The 19,064-nt window shown below is 60.6% G+C and overlaps 1 protein-coding gene across 4 annotated transcripts in view; it reads right to left on the bottom strand.

The window, feature by feature from the left end:
- Window positions 1-19,064, bottom strand: part of CSNK1G1 (casein kinase 1 gamma 1) — a 91,139-nt gene that overhangs the window by 55,513 nt on the left and 16,562 nt on the right. For 3 of the 4 annotated variants that reach the window (XM_064157152.1, XM_064157155.1, XM_064157153.1), the window contains exons 2-3: window positions 13,131-13,238; window positions 1,422-1,846 (exon numbers count right to left, since the gene is read on the bottom strand). In XM_064157152.1, coding sequence (XP_064013222.1) covers window positions 1,422-1,599 — 178 coding nt within the window. In that variant the 5' untranslated portion in view covers window positions 1,600-1,846; window positions 13,131-13,238. The remainder of the gene's footprint in view (window positions 1-1,421; window positions 1,847-13,130; window positions 13,239-19,064) is intronic. The other variant, XM_064157154.1, reaches the window with a different exon arrangement.

The following is a 19,064-nucleotide window of genomic DNA, read 5'->3' as shown; positions in this document are numbered from 1 at the left end:
AGCCCCTCCTGACATCACTCCAGTTCCCAGCTCACTGAGCAGGCTCCTGGGCCGCCTGCTGAGATGCCAATGCTCTGCCTGCCTGGGGTGCAGATGCAGGACCTCAGGATGGCACAGGTCATGCCAGAAACCTTCAGGGGTGCTCCAGCTCCCAGGGCAGCAGCAGAACTGACTCGGCAGAGCTGCAGGAGCTGCACAGAAGGCAGCAAAAGCCCTGAAGCATAGAACCACAGGATTGGTCGGCTTGGAAAAGACCTTTAAGATCATTGAGTCCAAGCAGTAGCCTAAGGCCACCACAGCCACTAAACCTTGGCTCCAGGTGCCATGGCCACACGGTGCTGCTCCCAGGTCCTTCCATGTAAGTGACATCCCCAGGGATAATTCTGTCTGCAGCAGGAAAGGTCAACCCCAGGGCTAACACCGGCAGAAAACAAGTCCAGAGGAGGCCATGAAGATGATCAGAGGGATGGAGAACCTCTGCTATGGGGACAGGCAGAGAGACTTGGGACTGCTCAGCCTGAAAAGGCTTCAGGGAAACTTCAGAGCAGCCTTGCAGTAGCTGAAGGGCTCCAGGAGAGCTGGGGAGAGACTTCTGGCAAGAGCTAGGAGCATCAGGCCAAGGGCCAATGGTTTTGATCTGGGAGAGGGGAGACTGAGAGTGGAGAGGAGGAAGAAAGTGTTGAGAGTGAGGGTGGGGAGAGACTGGCAGAGGCTGCCCAGGGAGGCTGTGGCTGCCCCCTGCCTGGAGGTGTTGCAGGCCAGGCTGGATGAGATTTTGATGGTGGGAAGTGGCCCTGCCCTGGCAGGGGGGCTGGAGCTGGATGAGCTTTTAGGTCCTTTCCAACCCATTCTGTGAACCTCTGAAGGCTTCTACCTGAGCCAGAGGACCCCTTAAAGCTGCAGTGCCAAGAGAAAGGAGCCAAGAGCAGAGCTTCTAGAGGACCTTAACACTGGTAGCTGCTCTCTGGAGGTTTGGCTTTCAGGGGCCACCTGCAGCTTGCTGGTCACACAGGAACACATCCAGGTGGGGTTGGAAAGCCTCCAGAGAAGACTCCACAACCTCTCTGGGCAGCCCTCTCCAGTGTCAGCTCAAAATCAAAACAGCATGTGTCGAGGAGGACTTAAGAGCCCAATGCAAAGCAGCGCACTGGGCTCTTAAGTCCTTCTCAACACATGCTGCTTTGAGGGAAGCCACCTCCTTAGGCAGCCAAGATATTGTCACCTCGAGGGCTGGGAACCATTTCCAACCTTCAGATGGCTCCAAAATGTGCACCTTTGGCCTCTCCAGCAAGCTGCTGCTGTGCCAAGCAGCCCAAGGCTCAGAGTGACGTCTTCTGAGTGCTTCCAGGTGAGGCAGCCTTGAGAAGACCTCAACCAGGGGACCTGCTTCACCAAGGGCCACCAAAACATTTCCTACTTACCTAGTCTGAGCTCTCCAAAGTTCCCACAGCCAATCTTCTTGCCCACTCTGAAGTTGGGTCCCACCATGAGGACGCCAGAAGACGCCGAAGAGCTGGGGCGAGAGCCGTGGCCGCTCCTTCCTGGCATCCCTTTGGTTGTCCTCTGCCTCTCATCCTTTTCCCTACCAGGATGGTCCATGATCTTAAGTCACCAACCTCTGCCAGGGGGGTGGCAGGGAGCAGTGGGAGTGGACACTCTACTCCTCACACCACGGCTGTAAATCCCAAAGTATCCAAGAGCGGCTCGGAGACAGTCATGGGAGAGGCCTGGAGATGGTTTGGGTTTGGCACTGGATCAGGTTTTCCTAACGCATCTTGAGAAGGTGGCAGGGAGGGGCTGGTGCTGTCCAGGGCTCTGGAGAGGCAGCTTGCTTTGGGCTCCTCACCTGGGCAGAGAGAACACAGGGGACACAGGGTATGAAGCACCAAGCCAACGAGCGCAGGGGCCAGAACGTTCCCAGCGCCGAGCCAGGGAATTGTGCGGGCTGGGACAGGCCTCCGAGGTCACAGAACGGCTTAGGCTGGGAGGGAGCTCAAAGCTCAGCCAGTGCCAACCCCCCTGTGCCACGGGCAGGGGCAGCTCCCACGGGAACAGCTCACTCAAGGCCTCGTCCAGCCTGGTCCTGAACACCTCCCTGGGCAACCTGTGCCAGTGCCTCACTACCCTCAACCTGTGCCAGTCTCTCACCACCCTCACTGCAAAGAACCATCAAGCTCATCAAATCTCCCCCTTAATTACAGCCTAACTGGACATTGCAGAGCACCCCAAGCTGCTCAGAGGCTGCAGAAGCTTCCCGCCAGGGACAGGCTGGCAGAGCTGGGGCTCCTAGCTGGGAGAAGAGAAAGCTCCAGGGCAGCCTTGCAGTAGCTGAAGGGGCTCCTTGAGAGCTGGGGAGGGACTTCTGGCAAGGGCTGGCAGTGCCAGGCTGAGGGCCAATGGCTCTGAACTGGGAGAGCAGGGATGAGGGAGAAATTCTTGGTAGTGAGGGTGGGGAGAGACTGGCACAGCAAAGGCTCAGCCTGGCAGCGGGCACCACCGTCGGGCACCCCCCTCGCTTTAGCCTTCACACCCTGATCTTGAGGGCAGGTTGCCAAATGGGGGCTGGGGCTGCCTAAGAGCATGCCCAGGCTGCCAGGGGCTGGCCACGGCAGCACAGACAGCTGCCAGCCCACGGGATCCCTGCATGCCAGCACAAAGCAGTCCTCTGCCGCCGCAGCAAGGCAGCCTGAAGGCGGCCAGCAGCAGTGCCCACCCTGCAAGGAGAGCCCAGAACCAGTGCCCCCCAGCAGCATCACCTGGTGACTCTGCAGCTTCCTGAGCAGCCACAGCCAGCCCAGAGCCATGCCAGCTCCTGCAGCATGCCCATGCCCCTTGGGAGAGCCAGAGCTAGGTGGTGGTGCCACGCTGGTGGATTCCTTCATGCCAACCTCTGCCACTGCTACCAATAAGCCTTTGTCTGCAGCTCAGCACCACTTGATGCTTGGCTCTCAGGTCAAGGAAGAGTAGCTGGGCAGTGACAGAAGGGACCTGCAGTCCCAGCCCCCTGCAAAGCAGGGCACTCAGGGCAGGGCAGGGCAGGGCACGCAGGTGGGGCTGCTCTAGAGCAGCCTGAGCACCTCAGCTCCCTTTGCCAAGTGCTGCCCTGGGCTGCCGCGGCCAGCTCGGAGCAGCTGCCGAAGGAGGAGAGGCTGAGCCCTGGGGCCGCTTGGGCTGCAGAGACTGAGCAGAGATCGAATCACTCTTTGCAAAGATGGGAAGAGTGGGGGGCAAGAAGGGGGCAGGCTCCTTGTGGTGGTGTCCTGGAGCCCAGGAGGTTCCAGATCAACAGGAGGAGAAACTTCTCTGGCGTGAGGGCACTGGAGGCCTGGGGCAGGCTGCCCAGGGAGGCTGTGGAGTCTCCTCTGGAGACTTTCCAGCCCCACCTGGATGTGGTGCTGTGTGCCCTGCCCTGGGTGCCCCTGCTCTGGCAGCAGTGTTGGACCCTCCCCAGCTCTCCTGGAGCCCTTCTGATAATGCAAGGCTGCTCTGAGGTCTCCTTGCAGCCTTCTCCTCTCCAGGCTGAAGAGCCCCAACTCTCCCTGCCTGGCCCTGCAGGAGAGCATCTCCAGCATCTCCACGGCCTCCTCTGGACCAGCTCCAACAGCTGTAAATTTCACCTCACCCTGAGAAGAGGCTTCTTGACTGTGAGGGTGCTGGAGGCCTGGAGCAGGCTGCCAGAGAGGCTCTGGAGGAGTTCCAAACCCTGCTGATGTGTTCCTGGGCCCCCTGGCCTGGGTGGTGCTGCAGAGGGGCTGGACTGGAGCTCCAGAGGTCCCTCCCAAGCCCTGCCTTTCTGTGCTTCCAGTGCCAGAAGCAGGGCACCACGGAGATCACTCAAGAGGCAAGCCAAGGATGCAGGGTGCCCAACTGCAGCCCTTCCCGGTTCACCCCTGCCCACCTGCAGCACCAAGCTCAGGCTGCATGTGATGGAGCAAGAGCAGCTGGGGGCCAGGGCAGGAAGGCAGCAGCTCTGCACAGGTGCTCCCACACCACAGCTCCTCCTCCTTTGCCCCGTGCCCAGGACTTTGCCCAGCCCATGGCCTGGCTGCTGTGTTTGCTGTAAACCCCAGCCGAGCCTGTGGCCCTGCTGTGCCAAAGCAAACACCTCTGCCACTGCCTCTGGCTGCCAACCCAGCAGGAAGGAAAGGCCAGGCCAGGCCCACACCACCACAGCTTCAGGGACACCTCCCCCAGCCCAGCTTGCTCATTCTGTGAGTTGGCTTGGAAGGGATCATGAAAATCATCCAGTTCCAAGCCCCCTGCCCTGGGCTTTGGAATCAGAGGATCTTCAGTCTGCCACCAGTGCAGGTTGCTCAAGGCCACATCCAACCTGGCCTTGAAGACCCCCAGGCAGGAGGCAGCCACAGCCTCCCTGGGCAGCCTGTGCCAGGCTCTCACCACCCTCACCCTGCAGAACTTCTTCCTCAGCTCCAGTCCAACCCTGCTCTGCCTCAGCTCCAAACCATTCCGCCTTGGCCTGGCTCAGACCCCCTCAGCACAAGTCCCTCTGCAGCCTTCCTGCAGGATCCCTTCAGGCACTGGCAGCAGCTCTGAGGTGCCCTTGGAGCCTTCTCCTCTGCAGGCTGCACCCCCCCAGCTCCCTCAGCCTGTGCTCACAGCAGAGCTGCTCCAGCCCTGGCAGCATCTCTGTGGCCTCCTCTGGCCTCACCCCAGCAGCACTGGAGGCAGGACTGGAGGTGAGGTCTGAGCAGAGCCAAGGGGCACAATCCCCTCTGCTGCCCACACTGCTCTGGCTGCAGCCCAGCACTTGGCTGCCTGCTGCTCAGGAATGGGCACTGTCCTCATGCCACCTGCCAGGCTTCCCAACCTGACTGAGCAGACTCAGCTGGAGCTGGCATCAATTTGTCCTCAGCAGGCAGAGCCCCAGAGGGATGCTCTGTAGCTGACTGCAGAGCCACGTTCAGCTTTCAAGCCACAGAAGGTGACTTTCGAGCAGTACTGATGCCAGGCAAAGCCTGGGCCTTGTCCAGAGATGCTGTCCTGGAGGAGCTGCCCTGCAGGCCTGAAGCAGTGGGTTTGGCTGTTCAGCTCTCTCCAGGTTGGCCTGCCAAGGGAGCAGGCCCTGGGCTGAAGTCTTCTCCAGAGGACAGACTGAAGATCAGCTCTCAGGCTGAGGGCAGCAAGGCTCCAAAAACCACCCCAGAAGGGCATGGGGTGGAAGAGAGCTTGCAAGCTCAGCCAGCCCAACCACCCCAGCAGGCAGCAGAGCCATCTGCAGCTGCAGCTCAATCTACTCTTAGAGGCTCTGCTTCTGAGTGAAGCTTACAGCAAGGCTGCAGAGAGACTTTTGTTGAGCCAGGCCAAGGGGAATGGTTGGGAGCTGAGGCAGAGCAGGACTGGACTGGAGCTGAGGCAGAAGTTCTGGAGGGTGAGGGTGGTGAGAGCCTGGCACAGGCTGCCCAGGGAGGCTGTGGCTGCCTCCTGCCTGGGGGTGTTCAAGGCCAGGCTGGATGAGGCCCTGAGCAACCTGGGCTGGTGGCAGACTGAAGAGCAGAGAGGTTGCAAGCCACCTGGCTTGCACTGGAAGGGACCTTGAAGATCCCTGCCATGGGCTTTGCATGGCAGGGGGCTTGGAACTAGCTGGTCTTCAAGGTCCCTTCCAAGCCAAGTTTGAGCAGCAGCAGCTGAGTCTAGCAGGGGGTTGCAGCAGACAGTCCCTGAGGTCCCTTCCAACATGAGCCACGCTGGGATGCTGTGATCTGGCTGAGGGGTTGGTGCCCTTCAGAGGTCAGAAAGCCACTTGGTGGTCCAAGCAGTCCCACGGGGCAGGAGAACCTTCCTTTCCTCTTGTACCTGGGGGAAGAAGGTCTGCCAAGACTGCTGCTTGCAGAAGAGCTGCTGCAGCTCCCCATGAAGAGGTCCCCAGCCCAGTCTGACCTCCTGCCCAGCCCAAAGGCCACGCGTTGCAGGGCAGATGTTCCGTCAGGAGGTGCTTTCCTTGGCTGCAGACCTCTTCAAGTGCCTGTGCTGCATCTCTGCTTCACTTCTCAAGGTAAACTGAAGCCTGGGGGAGTGTGGCAGGGTAGAACAAACAGCTTTCTCCTCCAGCCTGAGTCACCAAGGACTTTCCCTGCTCATCAGCCCTTGTTTGCTGTTTGTTTCTTTGGGTGTTGGCTTCAGGTCCTCCCTGCTGCTAATCCACAGCAGGCCCTAAGCTATCTTCTAATCTCCCTGGGCCACACTCAGATATCTGAGTTGCCTTCATCTTATCACAGAGACTTGTTTTGACTCTTGAGGAGTCCTTGAGCTGCAGTGTCACTAATTAAGCCATTACAGAGTGAGAACTGCAGAGGCATGAGGCTGTGGCTTCCTCTCCTCCTGTGCTTCCTCAAACCTTCATTTACAGACTCACAGATTGCATCAGCTCAGGATCCCAGGGTTTGGAGCTGTGGCTAAAGAGCAGCTGGGCAAGAAGACTGAAGATCATCTAGTTCCAAACCCAAAGGGACCTTGAAGATCATCCAGTTCCAAGCCACATCACTCTAGGAGTGCCCTGAGCAAGCTGGACTGGAGTGATGTGACCCTGCCCAGGGCAGGGGCTTGGAACTGGATGATCTTTGAGCTCCCTTCCGAGCCACAGTTCTGTGAATCTTGGAGCCCCTTCCAGGATGTTTCTCTCCTTCTCCAGCTCCTGCCCACTGCTGCCTTCCAACCAGCCCCACCAGACAGCTCTTCTACCAAAGGCACTGCACTGCTCCCCCCTGGCACAGGCTCTGCTCTGCTGGCCAGAGAGAGCAAGGAGATCTGCCCGAGGACAGCAGGGTGCCCATGTAGCTGCTGGCCAGAAGGTTGGACCTGATGTTCTCAGAGGTCTTTTCCAACCTGAGTGAGTCCAGGAGTCTGAAAATACCAAGCAGGCAATCACAGAGTGCTGGGCTGGGAGGCAGCCCAAGGACCATCTGCTCCAGCCTCTCTGGGTGATGGTGGAGCTGGAAAAGCCTGGCCCAGCACCCTGAGGCTTGAAGCTGTCCAATGTCCCTGCAGCCTCTCTTCTGCAGGCTGAACAGCCCCAGCCCTCCCAGCCTGTCCCCACAGGGGAGCTTCTCCAGCCTCTGAGCATCTCCATGGCCTCCTCTGGACCCTCAGCAGCAGCCCATGGCAGGTGGCTAGGAACCAGCTGATCTTCAAGGTTCCTTCCAAGCCAACTCCTTCTAGGAGTGCCTCGAGCAGCCTTGGCCTTGTGGGAGGTGTCCTCTGCCCATGGCAGGGGGTTGGCACTGGATGATCTTCAAGGTCCCTTCCAACCCAACCAATTCTGTGCTGTCTGCCAGACAGACTTGGGCCATCCAGCACTAACTGCCCAAGCAATGCCAACACTCGTGCCAGCTTAGTCACATCCTCCCCTCCCCAGCCATGCACCTATGGAACATAAGAACCTTGGAAAAGGCCTCCCTGGGCACCACAATACCCAAGGATGAATCCTTGCTTGAAGGAAACCACAAGGGTTGTGCTAGGAGGGTCATAAAGATGAGCACAGGGCTGGAGCAGCTCTGCTGTGGGAACAGGCTGTGGGAGCTGGGGTGTGCAGCCTGAAGAAGAGGAGGCTCAGGGCAGACCTCAGAGCTGCCTGCCAGTGCCTGCAGGGGCTGCAAGCAGGCTGCAGAGGGACTGTGCCCAAAGGCCTGCAGGGACAGCAGCAGGGGCAATGGTTTGAAATGAGAGCAGAGCAGATTGAGAGTGGATGTGAGGAACAAGTTGTGCAGCAGGAGGCTGCTGAGACACTGCAGCAGGCTGCCCAGGGAGGTGGCTGAGGCCCCGTGGCTGGAGATGGACAGGGCTGTGAGCAACCTGCTCTGGAGGAGGATGTCCCTGCCGAGTGCAGGCCTTGGCCTGGATGAGCTCTGGATGCCCCTCGCATGCCTGCGGCGCTGAGCAGTGCCTGGGAAGGTCCCTCCCCCGCGCTCGCCTCCACGCATTGCTTGCAGGTCACTGGAAGAAGTGAGCCTTGTTCTGCTCTGCAGCTGCTGGCTGCTGCTGGGGGAGACAGAGCCTGCAGCACACGAGCAGGAGCAGGGGCAAGCCCAGGCCTCAGCACCAGCCTGGGTCTGCCAGTCTGGAGCCTCCCACAAAAGCCTGCGGTCAGCCTCTGGGTGGGCACATGCTGAAGTGAAGACACTCAGCACCACAGCCTGCAGGCCCCCCTCTTGCCCAGGAGAGCAGAGCCACAGGGCACTGCACTCACCTCTCTGCCCAGGGCAGCAGAGCCTCACTGCACTGCACTCACCTCTCTGCCCAGGACAGCAGAGCCTCACTGCACTGCACTCACCTCTCTGCCCAGGGCAGCAGAGCCTCACTGCACTGCACTCACCTCTCTGCCCAGGAGAGCAGAGCCTCACTGCACTGCACTCACCTCTCTGCCCAGGGCAGCAGAGCCTCACTGCACTGCACTCACCTCTCTGCCCAGGACAGCAGAGCCTCACTGCACTGCACTCACCTCTCTGCCCAGGAGAGCAGAGCCTCACTGCACTGCAGTCACCTCCCAGGCAGCAGCTGGCTGGTGAGAGCTGCTGTGAGCAGCACAGCCAGCCAAGTGCAGCTCTGGTACAGGGGCACAGAGTGGTAAAGGACCTATGGAGACGGAGTCCGAAGCCCCTGCAAGGCAGCTTCACCTAAAGGTCACACAGGAACTCATCCAAGCAGGCTCTGAATGTCTCCAGGGATGGAAACTCGACCACCCGAGGGCAGTGCCCTGCCCCCCTCTAAGGCAGCAAGTCCCTGCTCACGTTGAGACACAGCCTCCCAGGCTCAGACTCACGCCCATTACCTCTCATCCTGTCTCAGGGCACCACAGAGCAGAGGTCAGTCTGCAACACCAACTAGAAGCCTCCTGAGACCACCGAGAAGCTTCCCAGGTGAGGAGGAGCAGCACTGCCCAGCAGCCCCGGAGCAGGGAGGCTGTGGTGCTGGAGCTGCTCCTCACAGCCTGCACCCTGCCACAAAGAGCTGCTGCTGCTCCTCCAGGAGAGCTCCAGCGCTGAACTCATCCAGCAGCCCGGGGGTGACTAATCCAGGGAGAAGGCTTCACACTCAGCAGGGGCCCTCAGCTACCCCAGCTGAGCAGGAGTGCTGGAGCGGAGCAGAGGCACCTCTGGCTCTCCCTGCTGCGTCCTGCTTGCTCCCACGCAGCCTCCAGCAGCGCTGCTGCCAGCTGCCTTCCTGCAGCACCACCTGCACAGCTCCCCCTGCAGCCCCCCCAGCGCCATGGAACTCTGTGGCTCTGTAACGGCAAAGGCTTGCAGAACCCTCTGCAGAACGAGGCCAACCCCTGCCAGAGCAGCATCACCGCGGGCAGGGCGCACAGAACACAGCCAGGTGGGTTTGGAAGCTCTCCAGAGAAGGCTCCACAGCCTCTCTGGGCAGCCTGCTCCTGGGCTCCAGCACCCTCACAGCCAAGAAGCTTCTCCTGAAGTTGAGGTGAAACCTCCTGGGTTGCAGTTTGTCCCTGGGAGCCCCTGTCCTGTCCAGGGCACCCCTGGGAAGAGCCCAGCCCCATCCTCTCAGATTCATGGGATGGGTTGGGAAAGGACCTTAAAGCTCATCCAGCTCCAACTCCCTGCCATGGGCCGGGACCCCCCCACCAGGCCAGGCTGCTCAAGGCCTCACCCAGCCTGGCCTTCAATGGAGGCAGGGAGGGGGCAGCCATGGCCCCAGCCTGTCCTTGTCACCTGCACATAGTGCTACACATTTGAGGAGCCCCTCTCGGGCTGCTCTGCTCAGGCCACCCAGCCCCAGGGCTCTCAGCCTTTCCTCCTAAGAGGTGCTCCAGCCCCCCCAGCATCCTCACGGCCCTCTGCTGGCCTCCTCCAGCGCCTGTGTCCCGGTGGAGCAGGGAGCCCAGGGCCGAGCCCAGGCGGCAGAGCACTGCCGCTGCAGGCACCGCAGCGGCCCCCGGGAGGCTGCTCCGGCAGCGCCCTGCAGCAGGTGCCACACGAGCAGGGGCTCAGGCCAGCGGGGGGGCACTGCTCCAGCTGCTCCAGCTGTGCCACCCAGGCAGCCCCTGCTCCTGAAGGCAGATGCCTCAAGCTGGGCAAAGAGCAAGCAGGGCAGAGGACAAGACGGCAGGGCCAGGAGCTCAGTGCTGGCTCTGCCGGACAGCTGCTGGCAGAGCACTGGCAGGGGCAGCTGGCACTGGCTCCAGGGCACACCTCAGCCCGGGGCCCTGAGCAGGGGACACGCAGATGGGGCTGAGTGCTCCTGGAGCAAACAGTGCTGCCTGGAGAGGAGCAGAGGGCAGCAGCAGCCAGGCAGTGAGAGAAGCAGGAGCTGCTTCAAGCGGGGCACTGAGAGCCAAAGCTAGCAGCAGGCAGCAAGGGGCTGCAAGGGCAGGCAGCTGGGGAGCAGGACCCACGGCTGAGAGCAGCACTGGTCAGTGCCACTGCTGAGAGGGACACCAGGCCCAACTGCTGTCCTTCAGCACTCACCCAGCCCTGCAGCCCCTGCCAGAACCCAGGGCCTCAGGGGGCAGTGGCTGGGCAGGGAGAGGAGGAACAACCTACAGCTGGGCACTGCTGAGGCCACAGCTGGAGCACTGGGGGCAGCTCTGGGCCCTCACTCCCAGAAGGACACTGAGGGCTGCAGCAGGGCCAGAGAAGGGCACAAAGCTGGGGCAGGGTCTGGAGGACAGGGCTGGGGAGGAGCAGCTGAGGGAGCTGGGGGGGGATTGGTGTGGAGAAGAGGAGGCTGAGGGCAGAGCTCACTGCTCTCTACTCCAACCTCCTTTTGAGGTGGAATTGGTCTCTTCTGCCATGCAACAAGAGACAGGACAAGAGGAAACAGCCTCAAGCTGCACCAGGGGAGGTTCAAGTTGGATCTCAGAACAATGTCTCCCAAGGAAGGGTTCTCAGGCCCTGGCACAGGCTGCCCAGGGTGCTGGAGTCCCATTCCTGGGGGTTTCAAAGCCCCACAGATGTGGTGCTGAGGGCTGTGGCTTAGTGGCAGTGGTCGGGTTGTGAGCTCTGGGTGTGCAGCTGGACCTGACAATCTCAAAGGTCTCCTTCTGCCCTCAACAGCTCTATGATTCCATGGTTTTATTGTCTGGCCCAAGTGAGAAAGCCCTCAGCCATCTGGCAGCAGGGAGAGAGATCCCTGAGATGCCAGACGCAGGATGGAGACAAACATGTGACTGACTTCGGGCACCAGAGAAAAGCCTCCCAGCAGCACAGCAACAGAGCTGCAGCCTGCAGGGCCCTACCTTCCAGACAGAGCAGCACCAAGCGAGGCACAGCCACATGGCTGCAGCCTTCCCGGGGCTCCTAGAGATATCAAAGACCCAAGGCTGCTGGAGAGGGGCCAGAGGAGACCACAAAGGCCATCAGAGGGCTGGAGAAGCTCTGCTGTGGGGAGGCTGGAGAAGAGAAGGCTGCAGGGAGAGCTCAGAGCAGCCTTGCAGCAGGAGAGCTGGGGAGGGACTTTTGTCCAGGGCTGGCAGTGCCAGGCTGAGGGCCAATGGCTTTGATCTGGGAGAGGGGAGACTGAGAGTGGAGAGGAGGAAGAAAGTGTTGAGAGTGAGGGTGGGGAGAGCCTGGCAGAGGCTGCCCAAGGAGGCTGTGAAGGTGTTGCAGGCCAGGTGGGATGAGGCCTTGGGCAACCTGGGCTGATGGAAGATTGAAGCCATGGCAGGGGGCTTGGAACTAGCTCATCTCCAGTGTCCTTTCCAAGCCAACTCATTCTCTGAGTGCCTTGAGCAGTCTGGGCTGGTGGGAGGAGGCTGGCACTGGCTGATCTCAGGGGTCCCTTCCACCCCAGGCACTCTGTGCATCCCTGCAGCCACTCCCAGTGCCATGCTGCAGCAGGCTGAGCTGCTCAAGCTGAAGCCTCTTGGAACAATTAATGGCACTCCCACTCCTGCCACCAAAAAAAGACAGATCAGCTTCAGCAGCTGAAGCTGCAACACAACTGGGAGATACCACAGCAAGCAGAACTGAAACCAGATTTCACCTCCAGGCTGCCAGCATCCAACTGTTTGCTCACCCACCCAACCCTCCCAGCCCAAGGACAGGGGCAACAGCTCCTTAAGCCTCCTCCATGCAGAATGGAAGGGACAACTCCCAAAGGCTTGCTGCTGTCACATCACTCGATGCTGCAGCACAAAGCAGCCTGCCCAAAGGGTGATGCACAAGGAGGGCCCCAACGACTTCATCAGTGCTACTGAGCCTGCAGCAGCCTGGGATGGCACAGCAGTGGAGCCCAGCAGCAGTCACCCCAGAAGCCCAGAGAGAGAAACCCAGGGGAGGCTCCACTCCTGCAGGACTCCTTACATACAGCCACACTCCCTCCTGCCTGGCAGCAGCTTGCTCTCAAGGTCACCACCTCTGCCAAACCCAAACACCTGCTTTGCTTTGCTCTCTTTCACCACTGGCTGCTGAGGCCACATCTGGAATACTGTGTCCAGTTCTGGGCCACTCTCCTCAAGAAGCAGCTCAGGGAAGTGCTGCAGAGAGCCCAGCCCAGAGCCAAAGCTGCTGCAGGCAGTGAACATCTCCTGTGAGGCCAGGCTGAGGCAGCTGGGGCTGGCAGCTGGCAGCAGAGGAGCCTGAGGGCTGCCCTCAGAGCTGTGCTAAAGCTGTGCAGGGGCCCAGCCAGGCTCTGCTCAGGGCTGGCCAAGGGCAGCACAAGGGGCACTGGGTGCCAGCTGGAGCACAGGAGGTGCCACAGGAACAGCAGGGAGAGCTTTGTCCCTGGGAGGGTGCTGGAGGCCTTAGGTTCCCCAATGGCTCTGCCAAGGCAGAGCTCCAGCAGCTCCCACAGGAACACAGCCCGGGGGGGAGTGCCTGCAGAGATGGAGGCTCCAGCACCTCTCCAGGCAGCCTGCTCCAGGCCTCCAGCACCCTTCAGTTACAAAGGAGCTCCACCTAAACAGCAGAGGCACTTCAGCTTCTAGTTGTGCCCAGTGCCCCTTGGCCTGGGCACCACTGGGCTCTCCCTGCTGACAGCCACCCCTGAAGAGTCGATCAGCACTGAGCAGGTGCCCCTCAGGCTGCTCCTCTCCAGCCTGAACAGCCCAACTCAGCCTTCCCCCCACAGAGGTGTTCAGCCCCCTCAGCAGCTCCGTTTGCAGGCAGGACCTCTGCAGTGCCCTGCTAGGAGCACCCAGGGCCCTCGAGACTCACCGCAGGTTGTGTGACTGACTTCTGGTGTTGGTGATCTGAAATCAGAGGGCAGCAAGTGCTGGGGCACAGGAGCAGCAGAGCAGCCTGCCAGTCATGCCTGGAGTGGCTCTGCAACAGAGGAGAGGACATCTCTGGAGAGGCTGAAAGCAGCAGCTGATAGCCAGCTCCCAGGCTTGGCTCCATACATTAATGTCCCTTCCAACCCAAAGCCCACCCAGCTTCACCCCCCCTGCCATGGGCAGGGACACCTCCCACCCGCCCAGGGTGCTCAGGGCACTCCTAGAATGAGCTGGCATGGAAGGGACACTGAAGATCATCCAGCTCCGACTAGCTGATCTTCAAGGCCCCATCAGGCTTGGAACCAGATGATCTCCAATCTTCCACCAGCCCAGGCTGCTTGGGGCCTCACCCAGCCCGGCCTGCAGCACCTCCCTGGGCAGCCTCTGCCAGGCTCTCCCCACCCTCACTCTCAACACTTTCTTCCTCCTCTCCACTCTCAGTCTCCCCTCTCCCAGATCAAAGCCATTGGCCCTCAGCCTGCCACTGCCAGCCCTGGACAAAAGTCCCTCCTCAGCTCTCCTGGAGCCCTTCAGCTACTGCAAGGCTGCTCTGAGGTCTCCCTGCAGCTCTTCTCCAGGCTGCACAGCCCAAACTCTCCCAGCCTGGCCCCACAGCAGAGCTTCTCCATCCCTCTGATCATCTCCATGACCTCCTCTGGCCCCTCTCCAGCAGCTCCAGGTCCTTCTTGTGCAAGGGGCAGCAGCCAAGGGCAGGGTTTGTCTCTAGCAGCTTCCAAAGACAGCATGGCTGAAACAGAGCCAAGCAGCTCTTGCTCCAGGCACATCGAGGACTGTCCTGCCCCACAGCAAGGCAAGCCAACAGCCTGCTGGGCAGGAACATCAATTTCAGGCCAGAGAGGAGACAGCACTTTCCTAAACTAGGGAGCTGCTGGCTGTAGAGGGAGTGCAGGCTCTGCCAAAGTGCCTTTCCCCCCCTTGGCAAGCAGGCTGGCAAGCCTCAAGCTGCCATGACACAGCAGCCCTGGGCCTGCTCCAGCCACTGTGGGCAGAAGGAAGCCCCAGGGGAGCTCTTCGTGGCTGCAGAGCAGAGCCCACCCCACAGGTGGTGGAAAAGGACCCCAGTGTCACTCCCCATAGAAGGATAGAGTGGGTTAGGCTGGAAGGGAGCTCAAAGCTCAGCCAGTTCCAAGCCACCTGTGCCACAGGCAGGGACACCTCCCACTGGAACAGGTCACTCAACACCTCCAGGGAGGAACTGGATGATCTTCAAGGTCCCTTCCAACCCAACTCATTCTATGAAGCCTTGAGCACCCAGAGGGTTGGAACTGGAAGGTCTGGAAGGTCCCTTCCACTCCAGGAGTCTGAAGCAGGCTCCTCAGTGCCTAATGAGCACTCCAAGCCTGCACCTTCTCTCCCTCCTGCAGCAAGGGCTCCCTCAAGCCTCAAGACTGGTCCTGCTCTAAGCACTTTGGGTTGGAAGGGACCTCTGAAGGCCACTTGGTACAGTGTAGAGGGGACACAAGTGGTGACTGCTTCCCTGAGCCTGCAGCAGAGAGGAGGTGCAGGCCAGAGCAACGTCTCCACAAGAACCCTGCCAGGAGATGCCTCTTGGGCTGAGGCACACAGGAACCTGCTCTGCCTCTGCCTCATCCTCTCATGAGCCTAACCATAGGATGGGTTAGCTTGGAAGGGACCTTAGGGACCTTCTAGTGCCACAGGCATGGACACCTCTCACCACAAGCTTGGCCAAAGCCCTTCATGACTTCTGCCCTTGAGAAGCTCAGGGTTGCTCAGTGGCATCGCAGGAGACTTCAAAAGCCTCTCTGAGCTCACACCAACTGCCATTAATTAATCCCTGCCTACAATTAGCCAGCTCCAGCTGCAGAAGGAAGCCAACCACAAGGGCGAGGAACACCAAGCACCTCCACCACGCCATGGCTTAGGTGTACAAGTGACACCCAAGCAGCAGGGACTGAGCAGCTCCACTCAGTGTTCCCAGACTCAGAGTGCCTTGGGTAGGAAGGGACCCCAAAGATCAGCCAGTGCCAACCCCCTGCCAGGGGCAGGGACACCTCCCACCAGCCCAGGCTGCTCAAGGCACTCTGAGATGAGTTGGCTTGGGAGGGACCTTGAAAAGCCCCAACTCTGCCAGCCTGGCCCCACAGCAGAGCTTCTCCAGCCTCTCAGCACCTCCATGGCCTCCTCTGGACCAGCTCCAGCAGCTGCAGGTTCCACCTCAAGGTGGGGAGAGACTTCTCAACTGTGAGGGTGCTGGAGGCCTGGAGCAGGCTGCCCAGAGAGGCTGCAGAGTCTCCTGCTCTGGAGGGATTCCAAACCCTTCCAGTGGGGCCTGCCCTGGCTGATCCTGCTCTGGCAGGGGCTGGAACTCGATCTCCAGGGGTCTCCTGCAGCCCCTGCCACGCTGTGAGCAGAGCTTTTGTTCTCCCACACCACCTGAACAGGGCAGCAGCTGCAGCAAGGAAGCAGCAGCCCAACCCACACCAAATGAAGGCCCCCACGAAAGGGCAAAGGGGAGGACCTGCAGCCCTACAGCTCCCCTCAGCTACTCAGCATCACCACCACGGCAGCACCCCTGGGCAAAGCACAGCAGGGAGCCAGCAACAGGACACTCCACAGGGCTGAACCTCGACAGCCTTTGGCACAACACCCTCCTGACCCAACACACACAGCGACACAGCTGCCAAGGGCTGGAAGGGGCCTAAAACATCATCCAGTTCCCAGGGCAGGGACACCTCACACTAGGGCAGGCTGCCCAGAGCTACATCCAGCCTGGCCTTAAAGACATCCAGGGATGAGGCTTCCACCACCTCCCTGGGCAACCTGTGCCAGGCTCTCACCAGCCTCATGCTGAACAACTTCTTCCTGACATCCAGTCTGAAGCTCCCCACTTCTGGTTTTGCTCCACGCCCCACTGCTATCCCTACCTGACAGCCTAAAAAGTCCCTCCCCAGCTTTCTTGTAGCTCTCTTCAGATCCTGGAAGTCCACAATAAGGTCTCCTCAGAGCCTTCTCCAGACTGCACAGCCCCAACTCCCTCAGCCTGTGCCCACAGCAGAGCAGCTCCAGCCCTCTGATCTCCTCGTGGCCTTCTCCAGACACCTCCCAGCCCCTCAGGACCGCTCCTGTGCCAGGGGCTCCAGAGCTGGGCACAGTGCTCCAGGTGGGATCTCGGCAGAGGGTGCAGTGGGGCAGGATCCCCTCCCTCAGCCTGCTCTTGCTGCAGCCCAGGCTCTAGTTGCTCTCTGGGCTGCCAGTGCACACTGCTGGCTCAGGCTGAGCCTCTCACTCACCAGCACCCCCAAGGCCTTTTCAGCACCCTCCTGGCCCCCAGCAGAGGTTGCTCTTTGGCCACTTTGAACACAGCCCAGTTCGAAACTCAGCAGGAAAGAGTGGTGCATGGAAATCCCCAGGCAGACTGCTCGGCCAGCAAGTGCCTGAGTCTCTCCAGCTGCAGCCCAGCCCCAGCAGGAGGTGAGTTCTCCACCCAAGGACGCTCACCAGAAGCCAATTCATAACTCACTTCCACAGCACAATAATTTACTTCAGGAGCAGAGGCAAATAAATCATCTCGTACCATGGTGAGGCTGAGGTTCAGACCAAGGGTCAGAGGTGATTCACGTTCTGCTGGAACAACAGACTGCTTAGGAGTGCAGGTGCAACAGCAGGAAACCATGGGCCAGGAGCTGAAGGGCTCCAGGAGAGCTGGGGAGGGACTTTTGTCCAGGGCTGGCAGTGCCAGGCTGAGGGCCAATGGCATGGAACTGGGAGAGGGGAGACTGAGAGTGGAGAGGAGGAAGAAAGTGTTGAGAGTGAGGGTGGGGAGAGACTGGCAGAGGCTGCCCAGGGAGGCTGTGGAGGTGCTGCAGGCCAGGCTGGGTGAAGCCCTGAGCAGCCTGGGCTGGTGGAAGATTAAAGATATCTGGTTCCAGGGCTCTGCCCACGGAAGGGGGCTTGGAACTAGATGATTTTCCAGGTCTCCTCCAACCCAAAGCACTCTCCTGCCATGTCCAAGGTCTCCAGCATCTTTAGAGCACCTGAGGTTGAAAAAGAAGAGCCCAGTTTCCAGGAGCCACGAGCTGCCCCAGAGATGCTGTGGGGCAGGCAGACAGCTCAGGTCAAGCAGAGAGAAGCCCAAAGTGCCAGGAGGCCTCAGCTGAGGAGTGCAGCAGGTCTGGAAGCAGCTGAGAAGCCAGAAGCTGCCCCAGCTGCAAGCGCGGCACAAGCAGCAGTGGTCAGGGGGAATGCGGCCAGGGCGGTTGGGGCAGTGAGGAGATGAGCTCCAGCCCTGCCTTCCCCCGAGGGCCTCCTGCCCACAGCATCACTGAGAGCAGCCCTGCAGGGAGGGGCCTGCGGGGTTGGTGGGCGAGAAGCTGGGCAGGAGCCAGCAATGGGCACTGGCAGCACAGAAGGCCAAGGGCAGCCTGGGCTGCATCCAAAGCAGTGTGGGCAGAGATGGAGAGAGGGGACCCTGCCCCTCTGCTCTGGGGAGACCTCACCTCCAGGGCTGGGGCCAGCTGTGGTGTCCCCAGCACAAGAGAGACCTGGGCCTGATGGAGAGGGTCCAGAGGAGGCCACCAAGATGCTCAGAGGGCTGGAGAAGCTTTGCTGTGGGGACAGGCTGGCAGAGTTGGGGCTGCTCAGCTTGGAGAGAAGGCTGCAGGTGGAGCTCAGAGCTGCAGCTCAGTGTCTGCAGGGAGCTGCAGGCTGGGCAGGGACTGCTCAGAAGGGGCTGTGGGGACAGGCCGAGGGCAGTGGTTTGGAACTGGAGCAGGGCAGAGTTAGGTTGGGCATGAGGAGGAAGCTGTGAGAGTGAGGGTGGGCAGACACTGGCACAGGCTGCCCTGGGCTGTGGTGGAGGCTCCATCCCTGGAGGCACTGAGGATCAGCCTGGCTGTGTCCCTGTGCAGCCTGCTGCAGCTGGAGGTGTCCCTGCTGGGTGCAGGGGCTGGGTGAGATGCCCTTTGGGGCCCTCCCAGCCCAGTGCAGGCTGCATTTCTGCAGCCCCGGGGGACCCTCGGTGCAGGGAAGGAAGGAGGAGGCTGAAAGGACACTGCAAGAGGCAAGCTGCAACCACAAACAGCACGAAGGATCCCTGCTAGCTCTGGACAGCTAATTACAGGTTTGGGGGTTAATTAGCACCTCCAGACACCCAGCCCACTTCCTGTGACATCTCCTTGATGGCACCAGCTGAGCCTTAGGCTTGGAGTCACATCTGGGCTTGAACTCCACACACCCTGGGCTGGTGATGCTGCTTTGGCAGGGCAGCTGCTCCGGATCCTCTCCAGAGCTCCCTCCCCACCCCTACTGCTCCGGGACTCCAGGAGAGGCCTCCCAGGCCAGGAGGAGCAGAAGGCATCCCAAATGGCATTTGCCCTCTCAGACACGGCCGAGCTGGCACTGCCAGGTGGCACCCCCAGTGCAGCAGCCCCTCAGAGCCCAGGGGGCTCCCTGCAAGGGCCCTTTGATGGACATCTGGAGGTGACCTCCTCAGCTCTGCTTGCAAGGCTGCCCAAGCTCCCTCGGAGCCCTCAGCTGGCCCAGACAAGGTCTCTGCTCCTCCCCACACCTCTGCTCAGCCAGCAGCAAGCTCGGGGCTCACTGCAGCCCAGGGACCAGCCACTGCCCAGCAGGTCCAGAGAGCCTGTCCTGCACCCCTGGGCTCCAGGAGCAGGAAAGAGCTCAGCAGTGTCCATCCAGCAAGGCCTCTGCTGTGCTCAAGAGGTACTCACAGAGCAGAGAATGGTTTGGGCTGGAAGAGCCCTCCCAGACCTCCCAGCCCAGCAGCAGCCCAGCACCACCACGGGCACCAAACCATGGCCACAAGTGCCATGGCCACACAGAGCTGGAACACCTCCAGCCATGGGCACTCCACCACCTCCCTAGGCAGCCTCTG

Source organism: Pogoniulus pusillus, chromosome 17 (genome assembly GCF_015220805.1).
Source record: "Pogoniulus pusillus isolate bPogPus1 chromosome 17, bPogPus1.pri, whole genome shotgun sequence".
Taxonomy (NCBI): Eukaryota; Metazoa; Chordata; class Aves; order Piciformes; family Lybiidae; genus Pogoniulus; species Pogoniulus pusillus.
This window is presented reverse-complemented; position numbering and strand designations above follow the sequence as displayed.